The following is a 16,460-nucleotide window of genomic DNA, read 5'->3' as shown; positions in this document are numbered from 1 at the left end:
CCTACTGTGGTTCCATGTTCCAAACAACCCTACTGTGGTTCCATATTCATAACAACCCTACTGTGGTTCCATGTTCATAACAACTCTACTGTGGTTCCATGTTCATAACAACTCTACTGTGGTTCCATTTTCATAACAACTCTACTGTGGTTCCATATTCATAACAACCCTACTGTGGTTCCACGTTCATAACAACCCTACTGTGGTTCCATGTTGTAACAACCCTACTGTGGTTCCATGTTCATAACAACTCTACTGTGGTTCCATGTTCATAACAACCCTACTGTGGTTCCATGTTCATAACAACTCTACTGTGGTTCCATATTCATAACAACTCTACTGTGGTTCCATATTCATAACAACCCTACTGTGGTTCCATGTTCATAACAACCCTACTGTGGTTTCATGTTCATAACAACTCTACTGTGGTTCCATGTTCATAACAACTCTACTGTGGTTCCATGTTCATAACAACTCTACTGTGGTTCCATATTCATAACAACCCTACTGTGGTTCCACGTTCATAACAACCCTACTGTGGTTCCATGTTGTAACAACCCTACTGTGGTTCCATGTTCATAACAACTCTACTGTGGTTCCATGTTCATAACAACCCTACTGTGGTTCCATGTTGTAACAACCCTACTGTGGTTCCATGTTCATAACAACCCTACTGTGGTTCCATGTTCATAACAACTCTACTGTGGTTCCATGTTCCACGTTGTAACAACCCTACTGTGGTTCCATGTTGTAACAACCCTACTGTGGTTCCATGTTCATAACAACTCTACTGTGGTTCCATGTTCCAAACAACCCTACTGTGGTTCCATGTTGTAACAACCCTACTGTGGTTCCATGTTCATAACAACCCTACTGTGGTTCCATGTTCATAACAACTCTACTGTGGTTCCATGTTGTAACAACTCTACTGTGGTTCCATATTCAAAACAACCCTACTGTGGTTCCATATTCATAACAACCCTACTGTGGTTCCATGTTCCAAACAACCCTACTGTGGTTCCATTATCCATATTGTAACAACCCTACTGTGGTTCCATATTCATAACAACCCTACTGTGGTTCCATGTTCCAAACAACCCTACTGTGGTTCCATGTTGTAACAACCCTACTGTGGTTCCATGTTCATAACAACCCTACTGTGGTTCTATGTTCCATGTTGTAACAACCCTACTGTGGTTCCATGTTGTAACAACCCTACTGTGGTTCCATGTTCCATGTTGTAACAACCATACTGTGGTTCTATGTTCCATGTTCATAACAACCCTACTGTGGTTCCATATTCATAACAACCCTACTGTGGTTCCGTGTTCCAAACAACCCTACTGTGGTTCCATTATCCATATTGTAACAACCCTACTGTGGTTCCATATTCATAACAACCCTACTGTGGTTCCATGTTCCAAACAACCCTACTGTGGTTCCATGTTGTAACAACCCTACTGTGGTTCCATGTTCATAACAACCCTACTGTGGTTCTATGTTCCATGTTGTAACAACCCTACTGTGGTTCCATGTTGTAACAACCCTACTGTGGTTCCATGTTCCATGTTGTAACAACCATACTGTGGTTCTATGTTCCATGTTCATAACAACCCTACTGTGGTTCCATATTCATAACAACCCTACTGTGGTTCCGTGTTCCAAACAACCCTACTGTGGTTCCATGTTCATAACAACTCTACTGTGGTTCCATGTTCCGAACAACCCTACTGTTGTTCCATGTTGTAACAACCCTACTGTGGTTCCATATTCATAACAACCCTACTGTGGTTCCATATTCATAACAACCCTACTGTGGTTCCATATTCATAACAACCCTACTGTGGTTCAATATTCATAACAACCCTACTGTGGTTCCATATTCATAACAACTCTACTGTGGTTCCATATTCATAACAACCCTACTGTGGTTCCATATTCATAACAACTCTACTGTGGTTCCATGTTCATAACAACTCTACTGTGGTTCCATGTTCATAACAACTCTACTGTGGTTCCATGTTCCAAACAACCCTACTGTGGTTTCATGTTGTAACAACCCTACTGTGGTTCCATGTTCATAACAACCCTACTGTGGTTCCATGTTCATAACAACTCTACTGTGGTTCCATGTTCCATGTTGTAACAACCCTACTGTGGTTCTATGTTGTAACAACCCTACTGTGGTTCCATGTTCATAACAACCCTACTGTGGTTCCATGTTCATAACAACTCTACTGTGGTTCCATATTCATAACAACTCTACTGTGGTTCCATGTTGTAACAACTCTACTGTGGTTCCATGTTCCATGTTCATAACAACTCTACTGTGGTTCCATATTCATAACAACTCTACTGTGGATCCATGTTGTAACAACTCTACTGTGGTTCCATATTCATAACAACTCTACTGTGGTTCCATATTCATAACAACCCTACTGTGGTTCCATATTCATAACAACCCTACTGTGGTTCCATGTTCCAAACAACCCTACTGTGGTTCCATGTTCATAACAACCCTACTGTGGTTCCATGTTCCATATTGTAACAACCCTACTGTGGTTCCATATTCATAACAACCCTACTGTGGTTCCATGTTCCAAACAACCCTACTGTGGTTCCATGTTCATAACAACCCTACTGTGGTTCCATGTTGTAACAACCCTACTGTGGTTCCATGTTCATAACAACCCTACTGTGGTTCCATGTTCATAACAACTCTACTGTGGTTCCATGTTCCATGTTGTAACAACCCTACTGTGGTTCCATGTTGTAACAACCCTACTGTGGTTCCATGTTCATAACAACCCTACTGTGGTTCCATGTTCATAACAACTCTACTGTGGTTCCATATTCATAACAACTCTACTGTGGTTCCATGTTGTAACAACTCTACTGTGGTTCCATGTTCCATGTTCATAACAACTCTACTGTGGTTCCATATTCATAACAACTCTACTGTGGTTCCATATTCATAACAACCCTACTGTGGTTCCATATTCATAACAACCCTACTGTGGTTCCATGTTCCAAACAACCCTACTGTGGTTCCATGTTCCATATTGTAACAACCCTACTGTGGTTCCATATTCATAACAACCCTACTGTGGTTCCATGTTCCAAACAACCCTACTGTGGTTCCATGTTCATAACAACCCTACTGTGGTTCCATGTTGTAACAACCCTACTGTGGTTCCATGTTCATAACAACCCTACTGTGGTTCCATGTTCATAACAACTCTACTGTGGTTCCATGTTCATAACAACTCTAATGTGGTTCCATATTCATAACAACTCTACTGTGGTTCCATGTTGTAACAACCCTACTGTGGTTCCATGTTCATAACAACCCTACTGTGGTTCCATGTTCATAACAACCCTACTGTGGTTCCATGTTCATAACAACTCTAATGTGGTTCCATATTCATAACAACTCTACTGTGGTTCCATGTTGTAACAACTCTACTGTGGTTCCATGTTCCATGTTCATAACAACTCTACTGTGGTTCCATATTCATAACAACTCTACTCTGGTTCCATGTTGTAACAACTCTACTGTGGTTCCATATTCATAACAACTCTACTGTGGTTCCATATTCATAACAACCCTACTGTGGTTCCATATTCATAACAACCCTACTGTGGTTCCATGTTCCAAACAACCCTACTGTGGTTCCATGTTCCATGTTGTAACAACCCTACTGTGGTTCTATGTTCCATGTTGTAACAACCCTACTGTGGTTCCATGTTCCATGTTGTAACAACCCTACTGTGGTTCTATGTTCCATGTTGTAACAACCCTACTGTGGTTCCATATTCCATGTTGTAACAACCCTACTGTGGTTCTATGTTCCATGTTGTAACAACCCTACTGTGGTTCCATATTCCATGTTGTAACAACCCTACTGTGGTTCTATGTTCCATGTTCTTAACAACTCTACTGTGGTTCCATATTCATAACAACTCTACTGTGGTTCTATATTCATAACAACCCTACTGTGGTTCCATGTTCATAACAACCCTACTGTGGTTCCATGTTCCAAACAACCCTACTGTGGTTCCATGTTCCATATTGTAACAACCCTACTGTGGTTCCATATTCATAACAACTCTAATGTGGTTCCATGTTCCAAACAACCCTACTGTGGTTCCATGTTCCAAACAACCCTACTGTGGTTCCATATTCATAACAACCCTACTGTGGTTCCATATTCATAACAACTCTACTGTGGTTCCATGTTCCATGTTGTAACAACCCTACTGTGGTTCTATGTCCCATGTTGTAACAACCCTACTGTGATTCCATATTCCATGTTGTAACAACCCTACCGTGGTTCTATGTTCCATGTTCATAACAACTCTACTGTGGTTCCATATTCATAGCAACCCTACTGTGGTTCCATGTTCCAAACAACCCTACTGTGGTTCCATGTTCCAAACAACCCTACTGTGGTTCCATATTCATAACAACCCTACTGTGGTTCCATGTTCATAACAACTCTACTGTGGTTCCATGTTCATAACAACTCTACTGTGGTTCCATATTCATAACAACCCTACTGTGGTTCCACGTTCATAACAACCCTACTGTGGTTCCATGTTGTAACAACCCTACTGTGGTTCCATGTTCATAACAACTCTACTGTGGTTCCATGTTCATAACAACTCTACTGTGGTTCCATGTTCATAACAACTCTACTGTGGTTCCATGTTCATAACAACTCTACTGTGGTTCCATGTTCATAACAACTCTACTGTGGTTCCATATTCATAACAACCCTACTGTGGTTCCACGTTCATAACAACCCTACTGTGGTTCCATGTTGTAACAACCCTACTGTGGTTCCATGTTCATAACAACTCTACTGTGGTTCCATGTTCATAACAACTCTACTGTGGTTCCATGTTCATAACAACTCTACTGTGGTTCCATATTCATAACAACTCTACTGTGGTTCCATATTCATAACAACCCTACTGTGGTTCCATGTTCTTAACAACTCTACTGTGGTTCCATGTTCATAACAACTCTACTGTGGTTCCATGTTCATAACAACTCTACTGTGGTTCCATATTCATAACAACCCTACTGTGGTTCCACGTTCATAACAACCCTACTGTGGTTCCATGTTGTAACAACCCTACTGTGGTTCCATGTTCATAACAACTCTACTGTGGTTCCATGTTCATAACAACTCTACTGTGGTTCCATATTCATAACAACTCTACTGTGGTTCCATATTCATAACAACCCTACTGTGGTTCCATATTCATAATCATAACAACCCTACTGTGGTTCCATGTTCATAACAACTCTACTGTGGTTCCATATTCATAACAACTCTACTGTGGTTCCATATTCATAACAACTCTACTGTGGTTCCATGTTCCATGTTGTAACAACCCTACTGTGGTTCCATGTTCCATGTTGTAACAACCCTACTGTGGTTCCATATTCATAACAACCCTACTGTGGTTCCATGTTGTAACAACCCTACTGTGGTTCCATATTCATAACAACCCTACTGTGGTTCCATGTTCATAACAACCCTACTGTGGTTCCATGTTCATAACAACTCTACTGTGGTTCCATATTCATAACAACTCTACTGTGGTTCCATATTCATAACAACTCTACTGTGGTTCCATATTCATAACAACTCTACTGTGGTTCCATATTCATAACAACCCTACTGTGGTTCCATATTCATAACAACCCTACTGTGGTTCCATGTTCATAACAACTCTACTGTGGTTCCATATTCATAACAACTCTACTGTGGTTCCATGTTCCATGTTGTAACAACCCTACTGTGGTTCCATGTTCATAACAACTCTACTGTGGTTCCATGTTCATAACAACTCTACTGTGGTTCCATGTTCATAACAACTCTACTGTGGTTCCATGTTCATAACAACTCTACTGTGGTTCCATGTTCATAACAACTCTACTGTGGTTCCATATTCATAACAACCCTACTGTGGTTCCACGTTCATAACAACCCTACTGTGGTTCCATGTTGTAACAACCCTACTGTGGTTCCATGTTCATAACAACTCTACTATGGTTCCATGTTCATAACAACTCTACTGTGGTTCCATGTTCATAACAACTCTACTGTGGTTCCATATTCATAACAACTCTACTGTGGTTCCATATTCATAACAACCCTACTGTGGTTCCATGTTCTTAACAACTCTACTGTGGTTCCATGTTCATAACAACTCTACTGTGGTTCCATGTTCATAACAACTCTACTGTGGTTCCATATTCATAACAACCCTACTGTGGTTCCACGTTCATAACAACCCTACTGTGGTTCCATGTTGTAACAACCCTACTGTGGTTCCATGTTCATAACAACTCTACTGTGGTTCCATGTTCATAACAACTCTACTGTGGTTCCATATTCATAACAACTCTACTGTGGTTCCATATTCATAACAACCCTACTGTGGTTCCATATTCATAATCATAACAACCCTACTGTGGTTCCATGTTCATAACAACTCTACTGTGGTTCCATATTCATAACAACTCTACTGTGGTTCCATATTCATAACAACTCTACTGTGGTTCCATGTTCCATGTTGTAACAACCCTACTGTGGTTCCATGTTCCATGTTGTAACAACCCTACTGTGGTTCCATATTCATAACAACCCTACTGTGGTTCCATGTTGTAACAACCCTACTGTGGTTCCATATTCATAACAACCCTACTGTGGTTCCATGTTCATAACAACCCTACTGTGGTTCCATGTTCATAACAACCCTACTGTGGTTCCATGTTCATAACAACTCTACTGTGGTTCCATATTCATAACAACTCTACTGTGGTTCCATATTCATAACAACTCTACTGTGGTTCCATATTCATAACAACTCTACTGTGGTTCCATATTCATAACAACCCTACTGTGGTTCCATATTCATAACAACCCTACTGTGGTTCCATGTTCATAACAACTCTACTGTGGTTCCATATTCATAACAACTCTACTGTGGTTCCATGTTCCATGTTGTAACAACCCTACTGTGGTTCCATGTTCATAACAACTCTACTGTGGTTCCATGTTCATAACAACTCTACTGTGGTTCCATGTTCATAACAACTCTACTGTGGTTCCATGTTCATAACAACTCTACTGTGGTTCCATATTCATAACAACCCTACTGTGGTTCCACGTTCATAACAACCCTACTGTGGTTCCATGTTGTAACAACCCTACTGTGGTTCCATGTTCATAACAACTCTACTGTGGTTCCATGTTCATAACAACTCTACTGTGGTTCCATGTTCATAACAACTCTACTGTGGTTCCATATTCATAACAACTCTACTGTGGTTCCATATTCATAACAACCCTACTGTGGTTCCATGTTCTTAACAACTCTACTGTGGTTCCATGTTCATAACAACTCTACTGTGGTTCCATGTTCATAACAACTCTACTGTGGTTCCATATTCATAACAACCCTACTGTGGTTCCACGTTCATAACAACCCTACTGTGGTTCCATGTTGTAACAACCCTACTGTGGTTCCATGTTCATAACAACTCTACTGTGGTTCCATGTTCATAACAACTCTACTGTGGTTCCATATTCATAACAACTCTACTGTGGTTCCATATTCATAACAACCCTACTGTGGTTCCATATTCATAATCATAACAACCCTACTGTGGTTCCATGTTCATAACAACTCTACTGTGGTTCCATATTCATAACAACTCTACTGTGGTTCCATATTCATAACAACTCTACTGTGGTTCCATGTTCCATGTTGTAACAACCCTACTGTGGTTCCATGTTCCATGTTGTAACAACCCTACTGTGGTTCCATATTCATAACAACCCTACTGTGGTTCCATGTTGTAACAACCCTACTGTGGTTCCATATTCATAACAACCCTACTGTGGTTCCATGTTCATAACAACCCTACTGTGGTTCCATGTTCATAACAACCCTACTGTGGTTCCATGTTCATAACAACTCTACTGTGGTTCCATATTCATAACAACTCTACTGTGGTTCCATATTCATAACAACTCTACTGTGGTTCCATATTCATAACAACTCTACTGTGGTTCCATATTCATAACAACCCTACTGTGGTTCCATATTCATAACAACCCTACTGTGGTTCCATGTTCATAACAACTCTACTGTGGTTCCATATTCATAACAACTCTACTGTGGTTCCATGTTCCATGTTGTAACAACCCTACTGTGGTTCCATATTCATAACAACTCTACTGTGGTTCCATGTTCCATGTTGTAACAACCCTACTGTGGTTCCATGTTCCATGTTGTAACAACCCTACTGTGGTTCCATATTCATAACAACCCTACTGTGGTTCCATGTTGTAACAACCCTACTGTGGTTCCATATTCATAACAACCCTACTGTGGTTCCATGTTCATAACAACCCTACTGTGGTTCCATGTTCATAACAACCCTACTGTGGTTCCATGTTCATAACAACCCTACTGTGGTTCCATGTTCATAACAACTCTACTGTGGTTCCATATTCATAACAACTCTACTGTGGTTCCATATTCATAACAACTCTACTGTGGTTCCATGTTCCATGTTGTAACAACCCTACTGTGGTTCCATGTTCCATTTTGTAACAACCCTACTGTGGTTCCATATTCATAACAACCCTACTGTGGTTCCATGTTGTAACAACCCTACTGTGGTTCCATGTTCATAACAACCCTACTGTGGTTCCATGTTCATAACAACCCTACTGTGGTTCCATGTTCATAACAACCCTACTGTGGTTCCATGTTCATAACAACCCTACTGTGGTTCCATGTTCATAACAACCCTACTGTGGTTCCATGTTCATAACAACTCTACTGTGGTTCCATATTCATAACAACTCTACTGTGGTTCCATATTCATAACAACTCTACTGTGGTTCCATGTTCCATGTTGTAACAACCCTACTGTGGTTCCATGTTCCATTTTGTAACAACCCTACTGTGGTTCCATATTCATAACAACCCTACTGTGGTTCCATGTTGTAACAACCCTACTGTGGTTCCATGTTCATAACAACCCTACTGTGGTTCCATGTTGTAACAACCCTACTGTGGTTCCATGTTGTAACAACCCTACTGTGGTTCCATGTTCATAAAAACTCTAGTCACTGACCAACAGCTGAAAGCAGCAACCACAAGAGCCTCTTACTTCTTCATCTTTGATGTGGCAGGGTAGCCTAACGGTTAGAGTAACCGGAAGGTTGCAAGTTCAAACCCCCAAGCTGACAAGGTACAAATCTGTCGTTCTGCCCCTGAACATCTCATCTCTGAACACTGTTCCTAGGCCGTCAGAATTTGTTCTTAACTGGAACCACAGTAGAGTTGTTACAACATGGAACATGGAACCACAGTAGGTAAAATAAATAAATAAATAAATAAATAAATAATCTATTTAGATGCTAAATCAGTTTCTCATCAGCTGCTCTTCTTTTCTGCACTTGAATACAAATGCAGTCATAGTGTGATAATAATATTATGTTCTTTCATGTCTCCAGGACAGCTAATTAGTTATAGCACGACTGATTAATTGGAGAGGTACTAGAATGAGATAGGCAGGAACACACACACAATGTTCAGCCTCGGGCTTAGCTCCTCATTCTCATTTAGAGAGGAGAAGACGGGAGATAAGAAGAGTGGAGAAGGGGGGGGGGAGGAGACGAGATGGGAGGGGTAGAGAGGGGAGGAGAAGAGAGGAAAGGAGAAGGGAGGAGAGGAAAGGAGAAGAAGAAGGAGAAAAGAGAGGGTAGGGTAGGGGAGAGGACGAGAGGAGAGGGGGGAGGAGATGAGATGGGAGGAGAGGTGAGAGGAGATGGGAGGAGAGGAGAGGTGAAGGGCAGAGGATAGAAGAATAGGTTAGAGGGGAGGGTAGGAGAGAGGATGAGAGGAGAGGGAAGGAGAGGAGAGGAAAGGAGAAGAGAGGGGACGAGGAGACAGGAGGGGAGGAGAGGTGAAGGGCAGAGGATAGAAGAGGAGGTTAGAGGGGAGGGTAGGAGAGAGGATGAGAGGAGATGGAAGGAGAGGAGAGGAAAGGAGAAGAGAGGGGACGAGGAGACGGGAGGGGAGGAGAGGTGAAGAGCAGAGGATAGAAGAGGAGGTTCGAGGGGAGGGTAGGAGAGAGGATGAGAGGAGAGGGAAGGAGAGGAGAGATGAGATGGGAGGAGAGGAGATGGGAGGAGAGGAGAGGAAAGGAGAAGAGAGGGGACGAGGAGAGAGGAGTGGAGCAGAGTAACACTTGACAAGGAGAGGCGTGGGAGAGTCAACAATAGCTGGAACACCGCAGCCCACACACTAAAGTGACGAGAGAACTTGAAGCAGGCAACATGACTCCACAACAAAGCCCAAGGACATGCAGTCAGCGGACTGTTCTAGAAGACGACAGCACACGTGCATGTCAAATAGCACTCTGTCTCAGAGTGACCTACGTAGCGAATAGGGTGGCATTTGGCATGTCCACATTATAGCCTTTCTGTGAGACACACATCACAGCTCCAACAGTACAGTATCGCTGCCTCGTCTAAAAGCTACTGAGCACAGTTGATGGTGTACATAGTGTATAAATGTCATGCATTCAAGATGATACGCTATACACAATATAATAATACACTACATGATCAAGTATGTGGACACCCCTTAAAATGAGTGGATTCGTAGACATAGACAAACATTGGCAGTAGAATGGCCTTACTGAAGAGCTAAGTGACTTTCAACGTGGCACCGTCATAGGATGCCACCTTTTCTAACAAGTCAGTTCATCAAATTTCTACCCTGCTAGGTTCCGACCCATCAGCACAAGTACTGTTCGCCGGGAGTTTCATGAAATGGGCACACAAGCCTAATATCTCCATGCCCAATGCCAAGCGTCGGCTGAAGTGGTGTAAGGCTCACCGCCATTGGACTCTGGAGCAGTGGAAATGCGTTCTTTGGAGTGATGAATCACGCTTCACCATCTGGCAGTCCGAATCTGGATTTGGAAGATGCCAGTAGAACGCTACCTGCCCCAATGCATAGTGCCAACTGTAAAGTTTGGTGGAGGATGAATAATTGTCTAGGGGCCCTTAGTTCCAGTGAAGGGAAATTTTAATGCTTCAGCATACAGAGTCAAAGTCTACTCCCCTTCGTCCGTGATTGGTCAACTCTAGAGATGACGCGAGTTTCATCTTCTTGTTGATTCAGAGTTCATGATCCCCGAGTTCCTGGAGTGCCCTGTAAGGATGAAGGAGATTGAGGTGGGGAATCATGATCCCCGAGTTCCTGGAGTGCCCTGTAAGTATGAAGGAGATTGAGGTGGGGAATCATGATCCCCGAGTTCCTGGAGTGCCCTGTAAGGATGAAGGAGATTGACGTGGGGAATCATGATCCCAGAGTTCCTGGAGTGCCCTGTAAGGATGAAGGAGATTGAGGTGGGGAATCATGATCCCAGAGTTCCTGGAGTGCCCTGTAAGGATGAAGGAGATTGAGGTGGGGAATCATGATCCCAGAGTTCCTGGAGTGCCCTGTAAGGATGAAGGAGATTGATGTGGGGAATCATGATCCCAGAGTTCCTGGAGTGCCCTGTAAGGATGAAGGAGATTGAGGTGGGGAATCATGATCCCAGAGTTCCTGGAGTGCCCTGTAAGGATGAAGGAGATTGAGGTGGGGAATCATGATCCCCGAGTTCCTGGAGTGCCCTGTAAGGATGGAGGAGATTGAGGTGGGGAATCATGATCCCAGAGTTCCTGGAGTGCCCTTTAAGGATGAAGGAGATTGAGGTGGGGAATCATGATCCCAGAGTTCCTGGAGTGCCCTGTAAGGATGGAGGAGATTGAGGTGGGGAATCATGATCCCAGAGTTCCTGGAGTGCCCTGTAAGGATGAAGGAGATTGAGGTGGGGAATCATGATCCCAGAGTTCCTGGAGTGCCCTGTAAGGATGAAGGAGATTGACGTGGGGAATCATGATCCCAGAGTTCCTGGAGTGCCCTGTAAGGATGAAGGAGATTGAGGTGGGGAATCATGATCCCAGAGTTCCTGGAGTGCCCTGTAAGGATGAAGGAGATTGAGGTGGGGAATCATGATCCCAGAGTTCCTGGAGTGCCCTGTAAGGATGGAGGAGATTGAGGTGGGGAATCATGATCCCAGAGTTCCTGGAGTGCCCTGTAAGGATGAAGGAGATTGAGGTGGGGAATCATGATCCCAGAGTTCCTGGAGTGCCCTGTAAGGATGAAGGAGATTGACGTGGGGAATCATGATCCCAGAGTTCCTGGAGTGCCCTGTAAGGATGAAGGAGATTGAGGTGGGGAATCATGATCCCAGAGTTCCTGGAGTGCCCTGTAAGGATGAAGGAGATTGAGGTGGGGAATCATGATCCCAGAGTTCCTGGAGTGCCCTGTAAGGATGAAGGAGATTGATGTGGGGAATCATGATCCCAGAGTTCCTGGAGTGCCCTGTAAGGATGGAGGAGATTGAGGTGGGGAATCATGATCCCAGAGTTCCTGGAGTGCCCTTTAAGGATGAAGGAGATTGAGGTGGGGAATCATGATCCCAGAGTTCCTGGAGTGCCCTGTAAGGATGGAGGAGATTGAGGTGGGGAATCATGATCCCAGAGTTCCTGGAGTGCCCTGTAAGGATGAAGGAGATTGAGGTGGGGAATCATGATCCCAGAGTTCCTGGAGTGCCCTGTAAGGATGAAGGAGATTGACGTGGGGAATCATGATCCCAGAGTTCCTGGAGTGCCCTGTAAGGATGAAGGAGATTGAGGTGGGGAATCATGATCCCAGAGTTCCTGGAGTGCCCTGTAAGGATGAAGGAGATTGAGGTGGGGAATCATGATCCCAGAGTTCCTGGAGTGCCCTGTAAGGATGGAGGAGATTGAGGTGGGGAATCATGATCCCAGAGTTCCTGGAGTGCCCTGTAAGGATGAAGGAGATTGAGGTGGGGAATCATGATCCCAGAGTTCCTGGAGTGCCCTGTAAGGATGAAGGAGATTGATGTGGGGAATCATGATCCCAGAGTTCCTGGAGTGCCCTGTAAGGATGAAGGAGATTGAGGTGGGGAATCATGATCCCAGAGTTCCTGGAGTGCCCTGTAAGGATGAAGGAGATTGAGGTGGGGAATCATGATCCCCGAGTTCCTGGAGTGCCCTGTAAGGATGGAGGAGATTGAGGTGGGGAATCATGATCCCAGAGTTCCTGGAGTGCCCTTTAAGGATGAAGGAGATTGAGGTGGGGAATCATGATCCCAGAGTTCCTGGAGTGCCCTGTAAGGATGGAGGAGATTGAGGTGGGGAATCATGATCCCAGAGTTCCTGGAGTGCCCTGTAAGGATGAAGGAGATTGAGGTGGGGAATCATGATCCCAGAGTTCCTGGAGTGCCCTGTAAGGATGAAGGAGATTGACGTGGGGAATCATGATCCCAGAGTTCCTGGAGTGCCCTGTAAGGATGAAGGAGATTGAGGTGGGGAATCATGATCCCAGAGTTCCTGGAGTGCCCTGTAAGGATGAAGGAGATTGAGGTGGGGAATCATGATCCCAGAGTTCCTGGAGTGCCCTGTAAGGATGGAGGAGATTGAGGTGGGGAATCATGATCCCAGAGTTCCTGGAGTGCCCTGTAAGGATGAAGGAGATTGAGGTGGGGAATCATGATCCCAGAGTTCCTGGAGTGCCCTGTAAGGATGAAGGAGATTGACGTGGGGAATCATGATCCCAGAGTTCCTGGAGTGCCCTGTAAGGATGAAGGAGATTGAGGTGGGGAATCATGATCCCAGAGTTCCTGGAGTGCCCTGTAAGGATGAAGGAGATTGACGTGGGGAATCATGATCCCAGAGTTCCAGGAGTGCCCTGTAAGTATGAAGGAGATTGAGGCGGGGAATCATGATCCCAGAGTTCCTGGAGTGCCCTGTAAGGATGGAGGAGATTGAGGTGGGGAATCATGATCCCAGAGTTCCTGGAGTGCCCTGTAAGTATGAAGGAGATTGAGGTGGGGAATCATGATCCCAGAGTTCCTGGAGTGCCCTGTAAGGATGAAGGAGATTGACGTGGCAAAAAAAGTTAAGAGCAGTTAATTGAATCTCCTGTGAAGAGGCTAATAATAATTGAGAAAAACAATTGATGCTAGTGAAGACATGGTGGTGGATACACTAAATGTTTGCTGCTAGTCGAAAGATATCCCCCTGTGTGTTAAAAAGGTTAAAGATATCCCCCGTGTTAAAAAGGTTAAAGATATCCCCCCTGTGTTAAAAAGGTTAAAGATATCCCCCCTGTGTTAAAAAGGTTAAAGATATCCCCCCGTGTTCAAAAGGTTAAAGATATCCTCCTGTGTTAAAAAGGTTAAAGATATCCCCCCCTGTGTTAAAAAGGTTAAAGATATCCCCCCCTGTGTTAAAAAGGTTAAAGATATCCCCCTGTGTTAAAAAGGTTAAAGATATCCCCCCTGTGTTAAAAAGGTTAAAGATATCCCCCGTGTTAAAAAGGTTAAAGATATCCCCCGTGTGTTAAAAAGGTTAAAGATATCCCCCGTGTGTTAAAAAGGTTAAAGATATCCCCCCCGTGTTCAAAAGGTTAAAGATATCCTCCTGTGTTAAAAAGGTTAAAGATATCCCCCTGTGTGTTAAAAAGGTTAAAGATATCCCCCCCTGTGTGTTAAAAAGGTTAAAGATATCCCCCGTGTTCAAAAGGTTAAAGATATACCCCCCCCCCCCATGTGTTAAAAAGGTTAAAGATATCCCCCCCTGTGTGTTAAAAAGGTTAAAGACATCCCCCCTGTGTGTTAAAAATGTTAAAGATATCCCCCCTGTGTGTTAAAAAGGTTAAAGACATCCCCCCTGTGTGTTAAAAAGGTTAAAGATATCCCCTCCCCCCCTGTGTGTTAAAAAGGTTAAAGATATCCCCCGTGTTAAAAAGGTTAAAGATATCCCCCCCTGTATTAAAAAGGTTAAAGATATCCCCCCTGTGTGTTAAAAAGGTTAAAGATATCCCCCGTGTTAAAAAGGTTAAAGATATCCCCCGTGTTAAAAAGGTTAAAGATATCCCCCCCTGTATTAAAAAGGTTAAAGATATCCCCTCCCCCCCTGTGTGTTAAAAAGGTTAAAGATATCCCCCGTGTTAAAAAGGTTAAAGATATCCCCCCCTGTATTAAAAAGGTTAAAGATATCCCCCCTGTGTGTTAAAAAGGTGGACCTGGGTTCAGATAGTGTTGGAAATATTTTGAATACATTGAGCATTTGGTGTCTGGACTGCCAGTGTTGCTTTAGGCTGACATCATCAAAAGTGTCTTCTGAACACAGTAGAGATACAGACTAGGTGACGTGAGACACTACCATACTGATGGGAGATAACATCTCAGACGAGCCCCCCATTTTGTTACATTCCCCAGCAAGAAACCAAAAACTGTTTGCTTAAACAGAAGTGGGAACTAACAAAGAGTCACTGACAACAACCAAAACATAACAGGTGGGGTTTTTAGGAGGGGTTCTGAAAGACAATTATGGGGGTGTTGACTAGAAACAACTGGAACATACTGACTAATGAGATGACAAGTCAGCACAGGTGTAACATACTGACTAACGAGATGACGCCTAAACGATGGGCCCCCACGTGCTAACGTCCAACCTCGAAATCTAAGTGGAAAACCAAAGCCTGTAACATCTATGCTAAACACACCGAAGCAAACAAGCAAAGTCATATATCTTAATGTATGGCTCTGAGTGCGCCTGCCTGCCCCCCTCCACACACGATAAGACAGAAGAAAGGGAAAATCACATTGGAACATTAACTATCTTATATACTAATAAGACTATAATTACAACACAAAAATATACCCATCTAATACCAAGTTAAATAAAGTACAAATTGGGCAAATTTAGGCTAAAGATTACTTCACTATTACGGGGACAGAAATGATTGACATCAATCATTGCCACCACATCCAGATAGACCTGTCTCTAGACTGGGCTACTCACTCCGTGGCACCGGTGCCGTTGACAGTGTTTCCATCGGGAATAGGGTTGAGTTGGATCGGTTCAGGCTTTCTTCTCTTCTGCATCCTGTCTTCCACACTTCTATTTAAACTTGTTTATATAAACGATAAACCCGATCAGACAAAATAACCGGGGTGTTGTTCCGTGTCTCTGGTGATTACTTTGCTGCCTGTCAAAAACAATCCAAACTCGGCGGGGGTTAAATAATTCACCCGAATGATAGGTGAATCAATTGAAATTATAGGCTAATTCACGCGGATATTCTCTGACTTTGTGCAAAAATAATCAAATATAAGATTACTAAACAGACTAGATGACATTGAAAGACATAGACGATTATTTTATATCTTCTCTACTTGTTAATGAGAAGATGCCACTGGTGGGGAATGGTTTGTGAGATGTTACGTCACGCCAATATTTACACCGGTCTTCCGGGCAGCGTAGTGTGGAGAA

General features: G+C 43.4%; 1 protein-coding gene across 1 annotated transcript in view; it reads right to left on the bottom strand.

The window, feature by feature from the left end:
• Nucleotides 1-16,144, bottom strand: part of LOC139406296 (mitogen-activated protein kinase kinase 1) — a 64,015-nt gene extending 47,871 nt beyond the window's left edge. Inside the window, exon 1 of the mRNA XM_071148759.1 lies at nucleotides 15,990-16,144. Coding sequence (XP_071004860.1) covers nucleotides 15,990-16,072 — 83 coding nt within the window. The 5' untranslated portion in view covers nucleotides 16,073-16,144. The remainder of the gene's footprint in view (nucleotides 1-15,989) is intronic.
• Between the last annotated feature and the right edge of the window lie 316 nt (nucleotides 16,145-16,460).

Source organism: Oncorhynchus clarkii, chromosome 4 (assembly GCF_045791955.1).
Source record: "Oncorhynchus clarkii lewisi isolate Uvic-CL-2024 chromosome 4, UVic_Ocla_1.0, whole genome shotgun sequence".
Classification (NCBI taxonomy): Eukaryota; Metazoa; Chordata; class Actinopteri; order Salmoniformes; family Salmonidae; genus Oncorhynchus; species Oncorhynchus clarkii.
This window is presented reverse-complemented; position numbering and strand designations above follow the sequence as displayed.